The sequence below is a fragment of the Phocoena sinus genome, chromosome 6 (assembly GCF_008692025.1).
Source record: "Phocoena sinus isolate mPhoSin1 chromosome 6, mPhoSin1.pri, whole genome shotgun sequence".
In the NCBI taxonomy this organism is placed as follows: domain Eukaryota; kingdom Metazoa; phylum Chordata; class Mammalia; order Artiodactyla; family Phocoenidae; genus Phocoena; species Phocoena sinus.
The window spans coordinates 39,270,783-39,287,371 of record NC_045768.1 but is presented as its reverse complement, the minus strand read 5'-3'; the positions used below and the strand labels follow the sequence as shown (position 1 = coordinate 39,287,371).

At 43.2% G+C, this 16,589-nt stretch overlaps 1 protein-coding gene across 2 annotated transcripts in view; it reads right to left on the bottom strand.

The window, feature by feature from the left end:
* Window positions 1-16,589, bottom strand: part of TLE1 (TLE family member 1, transcriptional corepressor) — an 89,296-nt gene that overhangs the window by 55,823 nt on the left and 16,884 nt on the right. Inside the window, exons 5-6 of one of the 2 annotated variants that reach the window (XM_032635758.1) lie at window positions 4,160-4,222; window positions 2,191-2,295 (exon numbers count right to left, since the gene is read on the bottom strand). In XM_032635758.1, the coding sequence (XP_032491649.1) occupies window positions 2,191-2,295; window positions 4,160-4,222 (168 nt within the window). The remainder of the gene's footprint in view (window positions 1-2,190; window positions 2,296-4,159; window positions 4,223-16,589) is intronic. The other variant, XM_032635760.1, reaches the window with a different exon arrangement.

Genomic DNA, 16,589 nt, shown 5'->3' with positions numbered 1-16,589 from the left:
GGGGTGCAAAGGTCAGCTGAATTGTCAACCCAATTTTATGCTACTTCGATTTTCCAGGACGCGCACAATTCCTTTCAAGCAAAAATCAAGCATATGCCACAGCATGAAACTTATGGTGCGGGATAATTATTGATCACTACAAACTTTAAAAGAGCCTGCTGACATAAATTAATATACTGATCCAAAAATTACAATTATAAAAGCCGCACATGCCAGTATGCTGAAGACCTGCAACTGGCGTTAGGTCTTGTGCTGGGCCCAATTCACTGATTTGGGTTATTGTTGCTAGCTATCGGAGCTAATCTGCCTTTATAATCTCAACAACATGTTTCCTGGACTAAAGCCATTCATAAAATTAGCGATTCATCTGCCCTTCCAGAACAACCTGCTATTTTTATTTTCTGATTCAACTCAAAATGAGTATTACCTATAAACATCTGGTTAACACAATTTCCTCCTTTCTAATGGACAGGATTGGGCAGTGCCTTTGAGAATGTAAGAGTACAAAGTTTTACCATTGAGAAATGATACGTAAAAATGTAGAGCCTATCAGAAAACAAACATGTTCCACAAAGTGTAACTGGGTACTTGAGAACTGCCTTGCATATGTTTTCCTTTAATCAAAACAGGCTTTTCCATCCTCATTCATCTGGGCTAAAAATTTCTGTGCTCGAGCTACAAGTACAATTTGCTATTAGTCTTTGCTAATCAAACACGGTACATGCAAAAGTACCAGTGAATATTTGATTTGATCTCTGAAATAAAGCAATTCATTACACAAGAAAAGCGTACAGAAGGCGGCAGACAAATGCAGATGTAATTGTGTTTTTTGTTGAATGTGATTAGAGAGCCCACTAAGTAACAGTCAAAAATGTGACACTAAGGGGGAGAGATGCAGAGCCCAGACCTGTGGGGAAGAGGAGGGGAGAATTGTTTATGCAGAGCTAAGCTGTCAAGTGTAATAAAGCAGCTTGAATAAAATTTAAGCTGAAAATCCACTGAAGCTCCCCATTTCAGGGAGGAAAAAGCTATTAAAAGGAAATGAAGGTCACCCTCCCAGTTTATTTCACCTAATTGACTGCCAATAGCTTACCACAGGCAACCCGACTGCAGATCTGCAATTGAGAAACTGATGAAAGGAGAGTTTTCAAGCTGAGGCTCATTCTTTAATCCTCCTTGGCTCTTATGTTTTTTCTCCATCTCCAGTTGGGATGTAATTTTAAACCCTGATGGATTAACTGGTTCCATTGTCTGTGGCCATCACTGCACTATGGCACTCTTAATCCGTACAGCAGCATGTCTAATTATCATTACAAAGTGTCTGAGGGAACTATAAAGACCAGCAGGGCATCTTCTCACAAGCAATTAACATAAATTGATAAATGAGTGATTTGAATCCGCTCAAGGCACTCACATATGAATAAAATCAGCAAGGACGGTCGCTTATTTCAGCTACTTCTTTCGCTTAGTCTGGAAGGGCAGAAAACATGAGAACCGTCCTGGATCCTGCAGTGAGGGGGCGGGGGGATGAACTCATGCAGGGGATGGACCCAACAGTTCACCAGGCTCATTAATGCAGAGCAAATGACTTGTGATTGACAACCAGTTGCCAGCAAGGAGCACTGACTGAACTCAACCCAGGAGAGCAGAAACCTGGTGAAAGGCTAGAGGGCACTAGGGCAGACAATCATCACTTCTTCAGCGGCAAGAGGGCTTTCTTTGCATTGGGGTGCCACTTAAAAATTCATGAAAGAGGCCCAAGAAAAGCAAAACAGTTATTCGTAGGTTCTAATACCCTGGGAAAGCAAAAGGCAAAAAAGCAAAAGACAACGAAATGAAATAATGCCGAGCTACGTCTTGACCTCACTGGGATCTAAAGTTTATACAACAGAAGTAAGGAAAGTACGTATTTAAAACCCTTGCCAAAGCTTTAACCTAAGGGAGCAGGATAAACTACATTTATTTTTCCATTGAAAAGAAGATTTATTTTTTCTTCCCCTCCTAAAAATGTTTCTATCATCTCCCTTATGCTAACCTTTCTTCCCCTACACACCTCAGCATACCTGACACTGCCACCTCCTGCCCCCCCGGCTTATCAAGTGGGTTAAGATTAAGCGGCACAACATTATATATAGATAGATATATATTAAGCCAACAAATTAAGAAGAAATGAAAGCTGGTTATACACACTGTAGGAGGTAGACCTGGTAGGCCACGTACCCCGATGATGGCATTCAGCTCTGCCATGGTCACCTGTTTGGCACGTTCGACAGCCTGGGCCACCTGCTGTTGATGCTTTGAAAACAAGGAGAAGGAAAAGTGTTAGCAAGGCAGCCAAGACCTTCACTGTACCTTCCAACAATAAGACAAATGCCACATGAGGTGCAGACTGAAGTGTAATATGTCTTTAAATGTGAACTTGCTTGAGCACACGTTGTTCCACAGAACACGCAGACAAACGGCAAAGGAAAACTCAGAGTGGTGCATCCCTTATTTCTAACCAACACCAGTTACCACTTTACTTCTGATGGGAATCTGGGGCTCGGAATGGTAGAGAGTCAAAGGAGGACATCAAAAATGGAAACGTGAGGCCTTAGAAAATAAACAGTATGAGATTTGGAAGATCACCCTGGTTCTCAGAATGGGTTTGCTATGATAAGTTTGAGCAGGAAAAGTTTACAGCCATTTAAAAACACCCCTTTTGATACTTAAAATTTAAATATTAAGCCTGCAATCCCTTCTCTGGTCAACAAATCTCAACCCACCAGTTGGTTTTTGGAAACTCTGGGAATTCCTCTCCTCCTTTAGCCCCTAGATGTTTCACCCTCCACAGGGGAAAGGAAAGACCCCACCCCCCGCCCTCCCCACACACACTCTGAGATCACAGGCTGGAAATAGCCTGCGCACCTCCCAGCTCCACCCACAAATAAAAACAAAGCCACAGGTCTCTGGGAGAAAGGAGACTGTAGCAGAGACCAGGATTACTAAAATCTAATGAACAACAGGCTTCAAAAGGCCAATAGGGGACCTCCCTGATGGTGCAGCGGTTAAAAATCCACCTGCCAATACAGGGGACTCGGGTTCGAGTCCTGGTCCGGGAAGATCCCACATGCCGCGGAGCAGCTGAGCCCACGAGCCACAACTAATGAAGCCCGCATGCCTAGAGCCCATGCTCCGCAACAAGAGAAGCCCGCGCTCCGCAACAAAGAGTAGCCCCCGGTCACCGCAACTAGAGGAAGCCCAAGCGCAGCAAGAAGACCCAACACAACCAAAAATAAATTAAAAAAAAAAAAAAAAAAGGCCAACAAATCTAAACTGTAACATCGAGTAAACGCTATGCTGGAAAGTCTGCCATAATAACAGCAGAGATGGTGCTACCCAGCATGGAAAAGTAGATGCCAATGAGAGCAAACACTGAGTATTCCAGCTCCAAGGCCCATAAGTTTTTCACTGTCTCAAGATATAAGCATCCTGTACACACTTAAAACAGTTTTGCATTTATTAGCTTGTATCCAAGAGTAAAGGCAAAACTAAAACATAACTGGTTTTGAGTCATAGATTACTCACATAAAGAGCTTTTCCCTCTCAAATATTAAGGGTAAACTTCTATTACTTTGTAACTTAATAAAATGGCTTATATATGTATATAACTCCATAAGCTAAAGTAACATGAACAGGTAACATGAATGGTCTTATCCTTAATAGTATTGGCATCCACTCCCTCCATGGACAGCATTAAGTCAATCTGCCCCGATGTACAAGGACAAATGAAATACCTGCTCCCGTGGTCAAGTCAACCCTAATGGAACCATTTTTAAAATGCAGTAAACGAAAAGCTCTCTAGAGAAAGGACACGTGAATCATCAGTAGCTATCAAGCTGATTTATACTACTCCTCTGAGGAAAGAAAAGCTTTATGCTTGATAGTCGTTTTGCAGTTTTCCACAGAAAAAAATTAATTTAAGGTTGAGCTATTGTCACCACTTCTACAGTGTCCCCTCAGATCTGTTAGATGGAACAGCAGGGGGTTTACACACTTCAGCTGTAACAGATGTTCTTCACACTTGTTCCTCGTGATAAAATTAACATCTTAAAACTAGCTAATTTGCAAACAGAGAAGCAACATAATTGCACTTTAACAGCTGAACAGTTTTACTTACTTCCTGAGACAGAAATGGGATGACTTGTGCACAAATTGTATTCAATCTCTTGGCGATTTCAGTCTATAAAGACAAAGCGATATAAATGTTTAGTATATTTCATAATCAGTTCAGAAAGATAAAACTTCATACCCAACATCTGAGTCCTCCACTGCCTCACTCTTGAGGGCATAAAATTGCTTTCCCAGGCTATGTTAGCAATATTTATCTTGAGATAAACAGCAGATATTAATCCCACTTGCAAACTAAGACATAATCGCACGCGTTATTGGTCACTTAAGAGATAATGGGTAGTTTAATTGAGCTGGAAAATCTACACGGTTTAAGGCTATGTAATCATTTAACCTGGTGGGATTGCAAACCTCTCCGAACACTTATTCAATAATGGCATATCAGGGCACATTCATATAGCAAGTTCATTCAAGCTGGAGTCAGAACCCTGGGGAGCAGGGGCACCGCCAAAGCAGTCTAGCTCTCAAGATAAGGTCTAGAGCAAGTGGAAGAAGACCTCCTCCCCACTTGTCTCAATGCCTGCACAACTGAAAGAGGACGTTAATGTTAGGAAGCCTTCGCTGAGCCTCAAAATTTCAAACAAGCCTAGAAAACACTGCTGAAACAGAACTCAAGTCCAGAGTGACAGTCAAGTCAAGGTATTCTGGCTATCTGTGAAGTTTCACCACAATTCCGCATCAAATGCCAGGACCTCACTGACAGGGCCCACGGTTCCACTGAGTTTAGGAAAATGTGTCCTGAGTGTCTGCGGCACGGGCTGTTCTAGAGAAAGTAAGAAAAGTCCCTGCTCAGCTCCAAATGCACAGCAGTCCCTCTACAAGAGGGACAAACTGGCAAAGAAGGGAATGAAGTGTGCTCTGCTCCCAGGCTAGGGTAGGATCCACATGCCCACCCCACCTCCAACACCCTCCAGTAATGCAAAGGAGCCCTGCTTTCCTCTAACTCTGAAGAACCAGTTCTGCTTTAAAAAAAAGTCATCCGAAGAGTCCCACATAGGCCTTATTTATTTCATCATTTTCTGTCAATGCTTACTAATGCTGCCTCTATTACTGAATTAGGCAATGAAAAGCATTACGAGGAGAAGAAAATTATGAAGCGCAAAATCCATGCCCTTGAGAAAGAGAGAATGGAATAAGTGAGACAAAGTAGAAACCTCAGGAACTGTATAATCAAGTACATAAAAAAGAGCTGCCTTTTGTCCTCTGAGATGATTCCAGTTAACTGAGCAACAAGCCTTTGGTTTTATGGGATTGGATTTAGGCCAACCCAACTCAATTCTCCCTGACCACCAGTGAGATAGGGTTACAGACAGTGCCTTGGAAGAAATGTACTGGAAGGGGAAATGACTGGTATAGAGAACAAACTCATGACCTTGCTTGAACAAGCAGGGCAAACAGATACGTACATGCAAAAAGGGTGCAGCTGTACTAGGTGCAAACACAGAACTGGGTCAGCCCTACCCAGTTCATTTGATCACAGCCACCCACTCAAGCTAACTCAAGGTCATGAAAGCATGGACGGGCTACCCTTGCCTTTGCAACAGGGTTCTACACTATATATCTGGGTAGATGTAAAGGAGTAGGGATGCTCTCTGTGGACTCTGAGGTCCTTGCTCCCCACTTCCTACCTGCCACACATTCCAACAGCATTCTGTACTTTTCCCATCTCTAAAATTCCCTTCATGTTTTCCAATTTTAAAAATGACATCCGCTCACTTTGAGCACATACACACAGATGTATACTATATAGAAATATACAAGAAAGTTAAAATAACCCTAAGTCCACCATCCAGAGATTACCACAGTAACATTCTGGTGATCCTGGGAAGCAGCACCCCAGGCTCTCATTATCTGTGTGTGCACAAGCCCAGAGTGGAGAGAGACACTTTGATACCAAGGGGTCCCAATACGTATACTGCTTTTCTGTAATTTGTTATTTCCACTCAATAAAAACAGATATGAATAAGGACATCATCAATATATCCCACTTGGGCTTCCCTGGTGGCGCAGTGGTTGAGAGTCCGCCTGCCGATGCAGGGGACACGGGTTCGTGCCCCGGTCCGGGAAGATCCCACATGCCGCGGAGTGGCTGGGCCCGTGAGCCATGGCCGCCGAGCCTGCGCGTCCGGAGCCTGTGCTCCACAACGGGAGAGGCCACAGCAGTGAGAGGCCCGCGTACCACACACACACACAAAAAAAAAATATATCCCACTATACAAGCAGACGGGTGTCTCAACACTCCCAATATCAGGGGATATTTATGTTTCACGTAATTTTCCACAATTACACACTGTATGTCGAATAACTCTCTCCCTGGATCTCTAAAAGGAATCTCTAGAAGTGAAATTGCTAGGTCAAAGTGTATGCATATTTTAAACTGTAATGCATGCTGATAAACTGCCCAGCAGAGAAGCTTACCAATTTACATCATCACCAGTCTATGAGGGTGCCTGCTCCCCCACCCAGTGTCAATACTGGGTTTTGTTAACCTTTTAAAAATCTTTATCCATCTAATAGGTTTTAAAATGACCTCATTTTTGTTTGCATTACTTGGATTCTTCCTGCAGTTAAACATCTTTTCTTATATTGACTGGTCCACTTTATTTTTCCTTTCTTTTTTTTTCTTTTGGTATTTATTCATCCTTGTCTTTTGGTAGTAGTTCTTTCCATATGACAAATACTGACTTTTACAGTTTTTCCACCTTGTTACCTGTATTTCAACCTTGCTTATGATGGATTTTTTGCTGTGCATAACTTTGTTTTTACGTGGTCAAACTAAAAAATAGTCTTCCTACGTTCCTGGCCTTTGGGTCAGGATTAGAACACCCCCAAATTACAGAAGCCATTCTTAATTTTCTTCTAGTGCTGCTGTGGCTGTACTTTCTGCAGTTAATCACTTGACCTACACGGAATTTACTTTAAGAAGGAAAGATGATCTCCTCTTTAATTAATAATTATATATGTTATTACATAGAGTGGCTTCAAGGTAGAAGTGAACTTGACTGTCAGGGAACAGTTAAGACCTGGTCTGAATGAAATCAACTTGTAAACCTTTAACATTAAACATTTAATATTAAGAACAAAATAAAAGAAGTACAGATTAAAGCACAGACCATATAAACTGAGTTAGAGTAGCTAAGACTGAAACAGGAGGACCAGGGTTAAAGTTCAAAGCTCAAACTGATGAAGAAACATCAAAAGCCATACCATTTGTCCTGGGAATTCTAAATAAATGGTCTGGAGAAGAAACGGAAATAAGAACAACAGAGAAGGATATTATCCCAGCTGTCTCCTCCCTCTGCCAGGTCTATAAACCCTAATCTTAAAACTATCCTCTGACAAGTGAGTTTAACTTTGATCAAGGAGGCCTGGATTCAAATCTCACCTCTGATTTACCTTAAAATTCTCCGAGCCAGCTATAGAGTACCTACTCCTAGCAGCGTGAGGATGCAACTTATTTCCCTGACGGTGCTTTGGGAGGTCTAAGACATCACCACCACCCCAGCCCTTAAAATAGTCTGGATGGCAGCATAAAAACTGACAGTGATTCTTTAGTATTATCTCTTGCTTCAACACAACGGTATTCTGATAAGAACTTTAATTTAGCGCAAATTAACAAGTAGTAGTGTTTTCCACCCGTGCTTCTATTCCTGACCACAGTTTACAAGCAGGTTAAACTGTATAGTTGACCCTGCTTAAGCAGGTGTTAAGAAAGTTCTGTAACCTTTTCAGACTGCCTTCTTTCTACCTCTTCCAAAGACTAGACAACTCCAGTGGGGGAAAAAAAACTGCAGGCTAACTGTATTTCCCACCTGGAAATCATTTTCCTGCCCAAAGCTGAAGACGTATTTGGTACCTGCTAACAGTCATAACGTTTATAAGTAAACTTACCCTGTGCCTGTACTTCTGACACCATGTAAGGCAACAAAACTAAGTCAGCATTCAAGAGCTAGCCCTAAACCACATTTGTGTGGAAACTTTGTGCCCAGAAACTTAACCAGCTTGGTTAAGGCCCCAGCATCAGGCCTTACTTCAGGGACAGCCACCACCCACTGAGGCAGCAGGAAGCAGGAGTCCAAATTATCTGTCTAGAACCAGCTTTTACTCTCCCTGTCAAGGCCAACTCCCCTCTCACTGACTTGCTTATGGTAACACACGGTTGGCCCTCATAATCCAAAAACTTGGGTTTGCATCTCAGCACACTAGTATTAGGTGTCCTGAGTTAAGTCCCTTCAACCACTGAGCCCCAGGTCTCTTATCACCAACCTACTTCAGTGTTTCAGCAGAATCAAGTAAGCTAATATGTAAACTACAGCTGCACTATTACGAAGTGCTTTGCTCTTATCCCAATCCTTCAAGGCCTACCTCAAATCCACGTAGAAGCTGCCTTTCTCCCATAACACCAATAAACAAACTCTAGGCCCTTCAAGATCCTCCAAAGCATTTACCATCATTTGGCAAACTAAGACTTTATGTTTAAAATCACATCTTACGTGAAGCTTCTGGACAGTTTCCTAACAGCTTCCAGCATCAAGTCTTCTCAACATAACAGGGAAGCAGAACACTCTGGCTGAACACTGTGATACAGCTCCTCGCTGAACCCTCCCCACCAAAACTGACCAGAGGGTACACATTCCACGTGTGGGACTTTCAAAGGAATGCCTCGCTGAACCAAAACGGAATCCCCATACACCCTAAACTCAATGACCAAGATGTAACCACAAAAACCGTTCCTAACCAGTGTCAGAATAAAGCTCTGTTTATAGTAAGAAATTGCGTCTTAGTAGGTACAAGATTCAGGTACATGTATATTTTAACTGAGTTAAATAGGCCAAATACCTCAAAGGCCAGCAATGAACCAAACCCTGGTACATGTTGCAGAGCTCTTAAACTGAAGGCATGTTCTTCTGAGCATCTGAACTTAAGTTTTTAGACTTCATGATTCCTAAAAGCTCGGCTTTCCACCTTTTCATACTCCTCCCACCTCATCTAATTTCCAGACTGAAGAGCCAGCCTGCTCCCCAACGGCTGCCCACTTCTCCACTACACACAGAGTAATATATAATGAAGGTTGTTGTAGGCTGAAAGCAGGGCGAGGACTGCTTAAGAGTAATTGCCCATGGGTCTCAAAGCAACACAATGGCACCTCGCCCAAAGTCAGCTTACGGAGGGGAAACTCCACCACCATTAAATTGCAAATTGATGGATCATAAAAAATGCCGCTTATGCTGAGGGCTGGCAAACTGATCTTTCTGTTTCCTCAAACCAAGCAGGAGGCCAAGAGAAAAACACAGTGGAGAGCTGGTAAGAAGTGCCTGGCAACAGATAAACAGGCAAGAACATGAAAACAAAGCACACAAAAGGAAATAGATAATCTCTAAATCCCTTCTGACGAGAAGGTTCAGGGTCTGTGAAATGACAGCCTTCAATACAGAAAAATGTTCAACCTCACCAGCAACCAAATAAAATGCAAATGTTGTTGTAAGTAAAGTGGGTCATTCTGCACCAGTTAAGTTAGTTTATTAAAAATAAATTAATGAAATCCAACGATGATGAGTCTTCTGGGAAACTGGAGCAATCACACATTACTGATGACAGAGTAAATCGGTACAGTTGTCTTGGAAAGCAACTGGGCAATGTGTTTCAAGTGCATGAAATTATTCAAACCTTTTGGTAAGGCTTCCCACAGCTAAAAATTTATCGTAAGGAAATAGTTCAAATGAAAAGCATTCCATGCATGAAGCTGCTCACTGCAGCACGAGTTTCAAAGCAAAAGGAAAAGTCAGGTAAAAATATAACAGTAGTTCAACACATCACGACCATCTGCAGCTTTTTAAAAACTTAACATTTGCCCTCCTGATAAATCAGTTGTCTAGTACTAGGAGAAAGGGTTAAATACACGACATCAACCCAAAGCCAAGGCAAGTAACCATTTTAAAGTCATGTTTATGATAATGATGCTTAAATGGCCAACACATTTACTAGATGAAGCAGGAGTGGAGGAACAAAGCTGTGGTGTTAGTGTGACTGTTTTTTGTTTTACAACATATGCATGTGGCCAAGCGCTGTAATTTGATACCCCAAATAAAACCAGTGATTATCCTGCTGTAGCAGGGTTATCAGTGCCATTTCCCCCCCTCCAGTGACCTTGTAGATGCCACCCTTGATTTATCGTTTGGATGTATTATTAAACAGGGAAGGGAGCAAAGGGTGATCAGGCCCACCACTCCTGTGATTGACCCTGGCACTGAGTCACAAGGATGCTGGCAAACCCTGAAACCCTTTGGGTGCCCGGTCCTCTCACAATCTTCATGTCACATATGGAGAAGCCAATGCCTAAAGGAAATGATTTGCCCAGGATCATAAAGATTAAAAGCCACATTGCTGCCTAGTCCTTTCTCCAGGAAGCAGAAGTGGGAAATTGGAACATACTCTAGACCAGAAACAAAGCTGATGTACTCAGCCTTGTTTGCAAAGCAATACAGCCCTAACAGGACCACAGCAGTACAAGGCCAAGGCCATGTCATCGCTCAGCCAACAACGGTACTACAACAAGTGGCCCCAGTCTGTCACTGACAGGGTCACTGTGCTCCTGCTGTCTTTGGCAGAAGTACAGTGCAAGGCAAAGTAGGCATTTCACAAGGAGCCACAGTTATAAATTGCAAACCTTAAATAAACAAGTAGCAGCCAAACTGCACTTCTGTCCTCCCCTTCGCAGGCAAAGAGAATTAGTGCCTCAGCCCTAACATTAGACAACCTGGCCCACCAATAAAGCAAAAGCCACAAAAACACATCCTCAAGTACATCTCTATTTCCTGAAGATGACATCTGATGCGCCTGAAGAAAATTCAAGGTGTTTGACTAAAACTGCATACCCAAAATGATATACGCAAAACTCTGCAAATAAACTTCCAATACTCCCCCCACCCCTTTACAGGAGGGGGAAAGGCTTCTTGGCCTAGAGACCTCCTTCAGAACACTGGCGGGTCACCAGACCATCTCCCATCCTAGCACCATGCTTCACCAGCACACTCATGAAAAGCGAATTTTATCTGAAGTTCTAATGCATCAGAGTACCTCTGTTTAAAATATAATGACGTCGATAAATGACTAACCACAATTTGGGGAAAATCCAAATGAAAAGGACTTGGGGTCTCTAAGCTGACGATATAATGGTTATGAGGTTATCGCCGGTTTTCAAACATAAGAATGCATCAGGATCACCTGAGAGGCTTGGTAAAACACAGACAGCTGGACCCACGCCTAGAGTTTCTCAGCCAGGAGGTCTGGGGCCCCAGCATCTGTAGTTCTAACAAGGCCCCAGGTGCTCTGCAGCTTGTTGGACTAGGGACCACACTTTGAGAACAGTGCCAATGAATAACCATGACAGCGGCAGCATCTACTGCTTAGTACACACCAGCTCCAGTTACATCCAGGGTCTAAGCGTCAGTCAGCGTAGGTGCCCTTGGAGACTGGACCGGAAGGTTAAAATAACTCACCTAGGTCAGAAACAGGAGGGGAGGTCAGGCCTGCCTTTCTCCAAAGCCTTGCCACAGTGAGAGATGACCGCCTTTCTCCACACTGCTTTTTGGTTTTTTTGTGTTTTTTTTGGCAGTACGCGGGCCTCTCACTGCTGTGGCCTCTCCCGTTGCGGAGCACAGGCTCCGGACGCGCAGGCTCAGCAGCCATGGCTCATGGGCCTAGCCGCTCCACGCATGTGGGATCTTCCGGACCGGGGCACAAACCCGTGTCCCCTGCATCGGCAGGCGGACTCTCAACCACTGCGCCACCAGGGAAGCCCTTTTTTTTTTTTTTTTTAACATCTTTATTGGAGTATAATTGCTTTACAATGGTGTTAGTTTCTGCTTTATAACAAAGTGATGAATCAGTTATACATATACATATGTTCCCATATATCTTCCCTCTTGCATCTCCCTCCCTCCCACCCTCCCTATCCCACCCCTCTAGGTGGTCACAAAGCACTGAGCTGATCTCCCTGTGCTATGCAGCTGCTTCCCACTAGCTATCTATTTTACGTTTGGTAGTGTATATACGTCCATGCCACTCTCTCACTTTGTCCCAGCTTACCCTTCCCCCTCCCCATATCCTCAAGTCCATTCTCCAGTAGGTCTGTATCTTTATTCCCATCTTACCCCTAGGTTCTTCATGACATTTTTTTCTTAGATTCCATATATATGTGTTAGCATATGGTATTTGTCTTTCTCTTTCTGACTTACTTCACTCTGTATGACAGACTCTAGGTCCATCCACCTCACTACAAATAACTCAACTTCGTTTCTTTTTATGGCTGAGTAATATTCTATTGTATATATGTGCCACATCTTCTTTATCCATTCATCCGATGATGGACACTTAGGTTGCTTCCATCTCCTGGCTATTGTAAATAGAGCTGCAATGAACATTTTGGTACATGACTCTTTTGGAATTATAGTTTTCTCAGGGGATATGCCCAGTAGTGGGATTGCTGGGTCATATGGTAGTTCTATTTATAGTTTTTTAAGGAACCTCCATACTGTTCTCCATAGTGGCTGTACCAATTCACATTCCCACCAGCAGTGCAAGAGGGTTCCCTTTTCTCCACACCCTCTCCAGCATTTACTGTTGCTAGATTTTTTGATGATGGCCATTCTGACTGGTGTGAGATGATATCTCATTGTAGTTTTGATTTGCATTTCTCTAATGATTAAGGATGTTGAGCATTCTTTCATGTGTTTGTTGACAATCTGTATATCTTCTTTGGAGAAATGTCTATTTAGGTCTTCTGCCCATTTTTGGATTGGGTTGTTTTTTTGTTATCGAGCTGCATGAGCTGCTTGTAAATTTTGGAAATTAATCCTTTGTCAGTTGCTTCATTTGCAAATATTTTCTCCCATTCTGAGGGTTGTCTTTTGGTCTTGTTTACGGTTTCCTTTGCTGTGCAAAAGCTTTGAAGTTTCATTAGGTCCCATTTGTTTATTTTTGTTTTTATTTCCATTTCTCTAGGAGGTGGGTCAAAAAGGATCTTGCTGTGATTTATGTCCTAGAGTGTTCTGCCTATGTTTTCCTCTAAGAGTTTGATAGTTTCTGGCCTTACATTTAGGTCTTTAATCCATTTTGAGCTTATTTTTGTGTATGGTGTTAGGGAGTGTTCTAATCTCATACTTTTACATGTACCTCCACACATTTTTACAAAACAAAACCAAGGCAAGAACACGAACTGGGGCTGGAAGAACCCATCTGACTACTGTGGGAAACCTCAAACAATATTCATTCAAATGAGTCCACCTGTGGCAATGTAATCTTGCCCCTTCTTCAACCTGATGATTAAAGCAAAACAAAGAGTACCAGATGACAGAACCCCATCAGTGGCTCAATTAATCAGAACACAAGTCGCCAATTATGGGCAGATCCTAACTTTTATGTTCTGTCTCCTCCCTCACTTGGCAGCTCCTGCAAGCAAGCATTCTAAACCCCAGCCCTTTCCAAAGGGGCACAGACTCTCTCCTTTCACTACTCACCTTTCACACTCACAGCTTCTCTCCAAACAAGAAGGGGTTAAAATAAAGGGAAAGAATAACCTGCTGAAGGCTGCGGAGGCGAGATAGCAACACTAATTGCTCCCGTACTCCGGGCTCCTCGAGAGGCAGATTGCAAGGGCTCGCATCTCCAGAGAAAGCTCTGGGATCTTCGCAGCAGCTCTCAGCAGAGCAACTCAAGTGCCCTTAATTGTTTATGTTCTTAATGCAGAGCCTCTTGAATGCATTCATTTTTAATAGCAGGCTTGAGTGTGGGGCCCATCAAAGAATGACAAAGCAACTCTATTCACTGGTCCTCCTTCCTGCAATGACGGTCTTCTGATTTATTTGCAAATGACAAGCTTGGCAGGCTCCACTTGAGGACTGCCCTCTTTTTTTTTTTTTAAGAATTCAGTTGCATTTTCCACGATGAAGTTGAGTCTGCAACGCTGTGTATTTGTGTAAATTCTTCCCCCTTCAGTTCCTTCTAATTAATGACTTAAATGTTTTGACCCAACTGTTGCCAAGCAGTGCATTTGGGCTTCACTTTGTCATTCTGGTAAAGATGCATCCTTGACAAAAGCATCGCAGCTGTTTCAGTGCCTAACAGCACATTTCCATTATTCAGAAACCCTTGTTATGGAGTTCAGAAAGTGCCGTTCACAGGAAATCGTAATGACTTGTCCCATGATGGAAAAAGACAGCGTTCGGTGGTGTCAAAGGAAAATGCACTCTTTTGCACCACAAGAAGGGTTTCAAGACAAACTCCACGGGGTGAATCACGGAACGCTACCGTGAAGTCACCACCTATTGTTCTGGGAATGGAAAGAGAGCAAGCCTACACCTTTCACCTTCTTCACAGGTCTTAGTCATTAGGGAGCTCATGAGAAATTAGATAATATCATACAGTAGCAGGAAGATCAGTGGGAGGAAGCGCCAGCTACATCATCATGGCATGAAGGCTAAAATTACAATTACGAAAATAAAATATGCCTATGTAAAGACAAAGACTGCACGGGAATATGCAAAAACCAAGTCGCCTCGGAAAACCAGGTTTATGAGAATGGTCTTTATTCAGAACTTGGAATGTTATTTTCCTTGCAATAACACTTAAACCCTTTCCTTTTCATCATGGCAACCTTTTAGGCCTGTGTAACCCGTCTTTGGTTGGTACTGACTTCCAAGGGTCTGTGTCACTATGTCCCTGACTTCAATCATGACAAAGCAAACACCCAGTGCACACAACTATAAAGCACAATTTATCATTAGCTTTAGCACTTCTCATCGTCCCCTTCCCCACATCTTGTTTGGAAATCACTGAATAAGCAGTTTGGTGTGAATGTTTCCCTAACAGGTTGGAATCTTTAGCCAATCTAGATAGTGGGAAAGGAATTTCCTGCCTTAGGTGACCATGGGACCGTGGTTCCCTAATTTTAAAAACATGCTACAGCTGAATGACCCACACACATGAAGGACGGCTGCCACTCTTCTTCCAGAGCAACTTCGTAGGGAAAGCAGCTACTCCATCAAGAGGCCTATGCCATCAAAGCCATGTGGCATGGCAGCAGAATGGCCCCAAGTTAGATGTGTGTGCATGCATCGCTAAGGCCATGTGAGTCCCAAACTCAGTCTCAGTTGGGAAGCCCCATCCCTGGGCCTTCTTCCTCACAGGCTGAGCTGCTGGAGAGGTGGTCCTTTGGGAAGGAAGGCAAGGTTCCTGGCATTCCAAGTGGAAACCTGGGATTCTCTTTTCAATCAACACCATGTGCCAAGAAACCTGCGAAGCTCCAGTATGCAATTTACCCCCCAGAGTGGCCAGAAGATGAATTTGAAGGGAGGGGGATCTACTGCAAACTGGGAATCGGCCTCTGCCTCAGGAACAGTGCTCTGCTGAACCCAGCAAGTGCCAGAGGGGCATCAAAGGCTGGGAGCCACTGAGGCAGAAACAGAACTTGTGCGCAGCGAAGTCAACAGTGGGAAAAAAAAATATTTTCTCAAAAACACCTTAGGGGGCTTCCCTGGTGGTGCAGCGGTTGAGAATCTGCCTGCTAATGCAGGGGACACGGGTTTGAACCCTGGTCTGGGAGGATCCCACATGCCGCAGAGCAGCTAGGCCCGTGAACCACAACTACTGAGACTGCACGTCTGGAGCCTGTGCTCCGCAACAAGAGAGGCCGCGATGGTGAGAGGCCCGCGCACCTCGATGAAGAGTGGCCCCCGCTTGCCACAACTAGAGAAAGCCCACGCACAGAAACGAAGACCCAACAGAGCAAAAATAAATTAATTAATTAATAAACTCCTACCCCCAACATCTTCTTTAAAAAACACCTTAGGATCATAACTGAAATGAAATCTGGGAGGCTGGAGAAAATCTTCAAAGCATACCTTTTTGGAAAAGTTTTAAGTATTTACAAGATGGTAAGTACAAGGATACTAGACAACAGACTTCATGAATGCATTCAAAAGTCACAGAATATTAACTCAGCCAGCTATGCAGGTGGAGGCAAGGAGAAATATTTTAAATACAAATTAATTCTTTTTTTTTTTTTTCCTTTGGCCACCCCGTATGGCATGCTGGACCTTAGTTCCCTGACCAGGGATCCAACCTGCACCCCCGCATTGGAAGCATGGAGTCTTAACCCCTGGATCACCAGGGAAGTCCCCACAAATTAACTTTTAAAAAAACAAAATAAAGTGATCATCACAACACAATACAATCCACAGAGAAATCAAAGCAAGAGAAAAATAATCATCATTTCTCCAAGATAACAATTAAGCTACGTTCAGGGAAACAAAGTGTGCTCTATGAGGATAATTTACTCAGGGTTACTTGGATTGACCAGGAGTATATATAATTAAAAGCATATAAAGAAAAACCCCCTTATGACCAATCATATCAACTTG